General features: G+C 52.0%; 1 protein-coding gene across 2 annotated transcripts in view; it reads right to left on the reverse strand.

The window, feature by feature from the left end:
• PLXNA2 (plexin A2) overlaps window positions 1-7,318 on the reverse strand; it is a 361,775-nt gene that overhangs the window by 35,348 nt on the left and 319,109 nt on the right. For both annotated transcript variants that reach the window (XM_019514044.1, XM_019514043.1), the window contains one exon: window positions 5,330-5,598. In XM_019514044.1, the coding sequence (XP_019369589.1) occupies window positions 5,330-5,598 (269 nt within the window). The remainder of the gene's footprint in view (window positions 1-5,329; window positions 5,599-7,318) is intronic.

Below are 7,318 nucleotides of genomic sequence, written 5' to 3' on the forward strand. Positions count from 1 at the left end.
ACAACCAGATTCCCCGTCTTGTCCTGCAAGGGCCCCACATTTCCTGGGGCCTTCTTTCTTCTCCCTATGTATTTAAAAAAGGACTTCTTGTTGTCCTTAATCCGGGAAGCCAGCCCCTGTTCCATCTCTGCCTTGGCCTTCCTAACCATCCCCCTACATATTTTGCATACTAACTCATACCAAGGAGCGCACAGATCCACGGGGCTGGAAAAGGCCTTGTTTGTAAGGTTTCCAGCTGAAATGCCTGGATCTTCATGCAGCAAAGACAAGTTGGCTCTAGCAGCCTGGCACAAGAAGCTGGAAAAGTTTCATGTTTCCTCTCCAGAGAGGCCTCAGGGGACCAGCTGGCTCTGGAGCATGGGGTTGCGGAGTACCAGACTGGGGAGGATGCAGACCCAGCAGAGCCAGAGGATCTTCAGAAATCTTCACTCTGGTGCAGCTCTGTGCTATGCACTGGCTTCAAGGCTCCAGGCTTTCCTCACCTGTCTCGTCTTGCCCTGCCCAGAACATCTTTTGATGACGTGGGGGTGAAAATGGTGGTCATAGGTCCATGCTGGTGGTCTTGGCATTGCTCATCTCGGTGACACTGCCCCAGCAGCAGGAGACTTAAAAAATTCAAAGGTTGAACTGAGGAACCAGTAGCCACCCTCCACTGACATCCCTTGGGCTACTCCTGGCCAGCATCAACATAGCTCAAAGGAGAGCTGGACCCTTCCTGTCCATGCATGTCTGGCAGGATGAAGTCTCTGTTTCAACGGTCTCTTCAATTGGTTGCAAACTTGCAGCTCCACGTATGTGTTCTGTGCTTGAAGTCTGGACTTGCCAGATATCCCCTTTCACCCGTGGCCTTAAGCTGCTGTGCAACGATTTGCATTTGCAAAGACTCTGGTAATGCCAGGGGGTGAGGATGATCAAATTAAAAGCAAATTTGAATGGCTAATAACGAAGACTCTTTGGGTTCATTTGGTCTCCTTGTGTCATGCACCAGATTTGGGAGGATAATTCACAGAGCTAATCCACAGCTAATCATTTCTGATTAAACACCGTCAACAGCCACCTCCTTCCGCCCCACTGTTGGGCTCCTGCTACTCAGGTGCTGCTGCTGCCCGGGAGACCTCTCCCCACTCCTCGGCGCATGCTGCAGTGTTACCAGCTGCCCTGAGCCCCAGCACCAGCGGCAAGTGGGGCCAGAGTCTCTCCGTGTAGGACAGGCTCCCTCGTGCAGCAGGAGCAGGGCTGGGCATGGGGGCAGCTCAGCCCCAGCCCTGCAAATCGTATTTGGAATAACAGACCATGTAATTACAGCTAGGCTAGAAATTGGCTCCAGGGTAGCAGGGAGATTACCTGGGAATTTACTGCTCCTTGCTTTCCCTCGGGTCAGCAATGATCTTTCACGCAAGCACTTGTGAGCATGTATGTACAAGCATGTGTGTGCGTGTGTGTGCACACTCCTACCACCATCCATAAATACAGGGAGCATAAATCCCTCCTCCTCCCCCTCACCCCTGAGGCTGGAGTGACACAGAGGAGAGTGAAAGTGTCCTCATGCGCCTGCTCTTTAGTAGGAAAACACTAACTGCATGTTTGCATGGCAGCGCAAAGAGAGGAGACATGGTATGTGCCCCTTTACGTGACCAGATGGCTGGAGCCAGTGGGGCCAAGCAGCCCAGTTCAGAAACATGGAAGGCAAGGGGCTTCTTACTCTCCCCGTGGGCTTTTTCTAGCACCCAAGGTGCATGGCAGCTAAAGCAGACAGGCATTGGGTCTCCCATCATCATGTCTACTCACATATTTCACTGGAAAATCTGGCTGGCACCAGTGTGCACAGAGGACAGTAGAGGCCCAGCTCTGGGGAGGTCAGGGCCAGGCTGCAGTGACTCAAAGGATTGGAAATAAGATATTGAACCCATCCCTTATTCAAATAGGGCTCAGGGTGGTGCTCCATTGGACTAATATGCATGTCAAAATTTAGCCCGGGCAGGCAGAGGACATTCAGCGCTCAGCCTCTTGCAGCTGGAGAGCTACATGAAGGGCTGGATGCATTATCTGAGGGAGCAGATCATTCCTTTTTGGCTCGGCTCCTCTCCCTGATGGTGCCCAGACCCTAAATCTGAACCTTTTCCATGTCAGGGCTGGGTCCAGCATCATCTGCTGAGAAACAAAGGAACAACCACATCGTGTGGCTCCAAGCAGGGAAGGGGCTGAACGAGATCTATGGCTGGCCACACATGCTCCTTGTGGGTTTGGCCCATCTCTCGGCCTGGCTCCTGCTTCTCTGGGAATCAGCCCGTGACCGCGCTAGGCTGGCTCTGATGTGGTGCGCCGTACTAGGAGCCGACTCTGGCGGTGGCAGGGGTGGAGAGGAGCGAGGGGGGAGCCGGGACGGGAGAGCGCTGAGATCACGAGCCCTGTATTTTTAGAGCATAGTGAAAAGTCATTATTGATGGCTCAGGCAGAAGACGCCTTCACAGCGAGTCGTCAAACCACGGGGGAAATTAACACGGCTTCCATTTCTGAGATGAGTTATTGCCTCCGCAAACACGGCCAGATTTAGAGCAATTTCCTGTCAAGTACATTCATTATGACTGGAGGAATCCCTGCAAACTTCCTCGAGCCATGAAATTTTCCCCGTGGCTTCTGGCTGCAGCTGGCGATGGCTTGGAGCGTGGGCTGGCTGGCAGCGGGGCAGTGACCTCCATCGCAGCAAGGCATTGGGGCGCAGCCCAGAGGCCTGCAAAACCACGGGGGCCCCAGGTATTGGGCTAAATGGACCTATTGACTGATCAGGTAAATGGCAGTTCTCATGGAAGTCCTTCTCGTGATAGATGGCCACAGAGGGGCAAGCCTTTGAGGTGGTCCAGAGCTGTTGTGAGCAGAGAAGGGCTGCTACACCTCTGGATCTGCGAGTTATATTTGTCCACGGAGGTTTTTAATGTCTGGCTCGGCACTACCATATCTGTGCGCTGATACACAGCATGCAAAAGTAGGCTGGGTATTTACAGACAGATCCCTGCCCTTCAGAGCTTGCAGTCCAGCGAGACGATGTATAGACTCAGGAGAGAAAGGCACTTACAGTTCTGGGACCTGTTACCCACTGAATCCCTTTCTACCTTTAAAATTAAAGGAAATCATACACTCCAAAGTTTGTTTTTCATGATGACTGGCACAAGCTCCTTGGAAAACCCCTGCCATAAAACAGTAACTATTGCAATTAAGAAGAGACCTTGTCTGTTGGAGTCCCTACCACAGCTCTTTCCTACACCTTGCTTCTGAAATGTTAATGAAATGCAACCATGCAACGAGATGTCTAGTAGGCACAACATCCAAAGTATTTTTCTAATAGCAACTCAGCCTCTCATGCAGGGGGTGCCACTCAGAGCCATCATTAGGGTGCTGTGGTACAATGTGCAAAATCACTGTGGAAGCTGGAATAAAAAGTTCAGTCAGACAGACACCACGGGGTCATCAGTACTGGCATCCACATGCAGCCAGTATGACTTGGGCACAGCATTTGCCGTCCAGAGTTCATTAGCTCACATCGCTTCTTCAGTTTGAAGTGCCATCCCCTAGTGAGCACCTGGTTTCAGTCGGATCATACCCTCCTGCTGGGGTTTATTGGAGTGTGTTCCCACCTCCCCAGCCGGTCTGGATCAAAAGGTTTCTACTCCATGTGAGCAATCAGCCAAAAGGCGAGTGCCAGGGCAGGGACCTCCCAGTGGTTGTGCTTTCCCTGCCTGCTGTGACGCTGAACCGTGAAGAGGAGCACGGTTGTGACCGATGGCGGAGTTGCACACACACTGCATTTGAATGACTTGCGCACCTTTCACATTTAAAGGCAACTGGGCTGTGGGATCTGGGACCTAGAATCGCAGAAAATGAGGGTCTGAAGGGACCTCAGGAGGTCACATCTAATCCAATCCCCTGCTTCAAACAGAACCAGTACCAGCTATCTCATCCAAGCCAAGATTTTGTCTATCCGGGTCTTAAACACCTCCAAGGATGGGGACTCCACCACCTCTCTGGGGAGCCTGTTCCAGTGTTTTACTACCATCCGAGAGAGGAAGTTTATCCTAATATCCAACCTCAACCTGCCTTGCTACAACTTTGGGCCACTGCTCCTTGAATTGTCCCCATTTTGAAATTCCTTTCCTTCTTACACGTCCCTGGCCCCATTCTCCTGTTTAGCACCCGCTAGCCTTGCCTGCCCAACTGGGGGGCAGTGAAGTAGGAAGACAGGAAGTCTGACACGTGGATGCCTGCCTAACCTCCCGGGTCACCTTGCAGCAGGGAAGCTGATGGTGCTGGCATCCTGCGAAGAGCGTGCACGCAGCCACTGCTGGCTCATCCCACTGCAGGTCGTGGACACTGGGAGGCCCCATTTGTCACACCAGGTGCTGGGAAGTACCCGTCATGCTACATAGGCTGGGGCAGGAAGAAAAATGCTGCTGGAAGGGCCCATCCATTTTCCTGCCCTGTCTCCAGTAACGTGGGGTTAACTCTACTGCACGACTTCACAGGCGGCTGCACACGGTCTTAAATTGGATCCAGGAAAACTATTAGCTCTGGTTCTCCTCCTTTCACTCATGAGCTCCCACTTTGCCCCATGCATTGCTCCCTCCTTTCAGGATGTTCACAATGGACCCATTTTTTTTGTTTCCCAGTTGCCCCCCTTTGTGCTGAGAGCTGTGCAGGGACCAGGTAAGCTGGATGTCCACCCACAAAAGGAAGCCAGCTGTGAGCACGGCCTCCACCCGACAAAGGGGAAAACGAATGAATGACAACTCCGCTGTCTTCAAGGTGGCCAGGTTGGAAGGGAGGGGAGGAGCTGCCATGAAGCCTGCCAGGACTAATCCACCCCACCCCGCCCTCTGGAAATATGGAGTAACACCTACTCATGACCCTGAAGACAGGGGCTAGCCCCCCAGTACCGAGCCACACGTTTCAGCTGTCAAGCTGTCAGCACCTCTGCCGTGCCCTCTGTCATCGTCACCTGGGTCATTCAAGCCAGAGCAGCTCTTCAGAGTCCCCCCCTGCCCCATTGCAGTTCAGGTGGGAGGAGTGAGCCTGGAGTGATCCCCTTGGTACTCAAGAAGCCAAACAGGCACAAAAAACAATTAGTGAAAGCACAACGGCTGGGAATCTTGCCTGGTGATTTTGGCCCGTGGAGGGGCCGACTGGGTGGGGGATTCCTCTCTCTCTGCTCCCGCGTCCTGCCACGTGCAGCTGTTGCTTAGGACTCGGCAGGTGCATGTGGGCTGCTCCCAGCCCAGGTGTGTCCCCAGACTGGTGGAGATGAGTCGACTGGACCAGTGAGCACCTCTCCTCTTACCTGCGCAGAAGCAGCTTGGGGTGGTTTTTGTTTTCCAGGTTCTTCTCAATCAGGTCCGAGAGCAGCTGCTTCAGCACGTCGGTGGCATACTCCAGCTTGCCCTGCAGGCCGGTCATGATGAGGGAGGCCACGTTGCCCCGGTCGCGCATGGAGAAGCTGCGCTGCAGCTCCAGGGTGCGGATGAAGGTGAGCAGGAACACCTTGTTGTTGATCAGCTGGGCAAAGAGCTTCAGGGCCTTCTCCACGCTCTGTTGCCCGTTGCCTTGCACCTGCGAGGAGGGGACAACACCCTTGGTGATGGGCTGGAAGACAGAGAGCCCTTTGCTCTGACCCTCTGGGTCTTTGCTGCTGCTCTGAATTGGGCTCCTTGCATGCAATGCTGCCTCTGCTTCCAGCCTCGAGGCCCAGAAATGACACATATTTTTTGCTTCTTCTGCATAAAAAGTGACACTCCCATAAGTAAATTAACGACTAATTTAGACTATTGCTTTATTATGGGGCCACTGTAAAAAATTAATTGAGGCTTTCAGCCAGCCCCAGTTTAAAGTAATTTATTATGAGTCAAAATGATGAACTGCATCAAGCAATTCTTCACTAACCATCTTGGAGACTTATGTATCGGGGGGTTTTTTTTTTGTTTTGTTTTTGTTTTTTTTTAACTAACGTTACATAATTAAGCAACTGTGTAATTGGCAACACATTTATCACTCCTGCGCTTCTGTTTTTCATGAGTAAAACAAATAAAAGGCATTCATATTTGTTTGTTACAGCATCAGCTTATTTGGCAATATAAATAATGAACATAATGTGCGGGACTGGAAAGTTCAGGGCTCCAGGAATGGGAAACGGAGAGGGAGACGGTTCGGAGGCAGCCCCAGCTGAGCTGCGGCCAGCTGTGCAGCTTTCTCCGGCTGCGGAAAGAGGCTTTAATTGAATTTGTTGAGTCTAATCAAAACTTTGGTCAATGGAACCGTCACCTCTTACATTTCTCTCTTGCCCTCCGTGCCCCCGAAGGGTTGCCTTCATCGGCTGGCAAGTTGCAGCCACTTCTGGGGTGAAGTGCTGCTATTGTGCCGTGAAGCACAGGCGCTGTTTGCTAAGCAGCATGGCTGCCTGGAGCTGCAGGAGGGATTTATAGAGAGAGAATATACTTAACCATATGAGACTCTGGGTTCATGCTTGCTCATATGAAGCATAACAGGATGGTAATGACCTGAAGCGAGCACGGCCTCTCACATCTCAGCCTAGAGATGCTATCAGACCCTCAGCTGGTGTAACCCAGCATAGATCCATTGGCTTCCCTGGAGCGATGCCAATATGCCATAGTGGAGAAGCCAGCCCAGCTCCTCCCAGGACTTCTACCCTGCTGGGGGACTGGTAATCCCATGAAATCAGTGATACGCTTCCTGCGGCACCAGGCAGTAATTTCCCATCCAAGCACGGACCAGCCCAAGCCAGCTCGGTTGGAAGGAGGCTGATGGGACCACAGCACAAGGCAGCGATGGCTGATAGCTGCACTGACACCGGGACATTAACAACGGGATGAATTGTTTAAAACACAGTGGAATAAAGAAAATGGCCCACCTAGAGCAAACCCAGTGTTGGGCTGTTCCAGGGTGAAACACTCACCCCTTGGGAAGCTGTAGCGAAATGTCAGAAATACAGCACATGCTGATATTCATTGGTTTTCTCTCCGCCACAGAAGGACTAAAGGGAATTGTATATAAAGACCTAGAGGGCTAAAGCAGCCACTTTGCTGCCGGTTTTGCAAGCTCAATCTTGGCACTTTAGTAAAAAAGTCCAAAATAAAATACACCTGGGTCAGGCACAGAAGAGGCTGCAGGGACACGGGCAGCTTGGTTCAGGGAGACACTTTGGGGCCGTTTCTCAGAACATGCCCGCTGCGCTTATCTCAGTGCATCTAATAAGATTCAAGGTGGGAGGCAGGAAGGTGTGACTTTCAATTTAGGCTCCCAGAGGAAACCAGAA

Source organism: Gavialis gangeticus, unplaced genomic scaffold (assembly GCF_001723915.1).
Source record: "Gavialis gangeticus isolate Ggan-Ray unplaced genomic scaffold, GavGan_comp1, whole genome shotgun sequence".
Lineage (NCBI taxonomy): Eukaryota > Metazoa > Chordata > Crocodylia > Gavialidae > Gavialis > Gavialis gangeticus.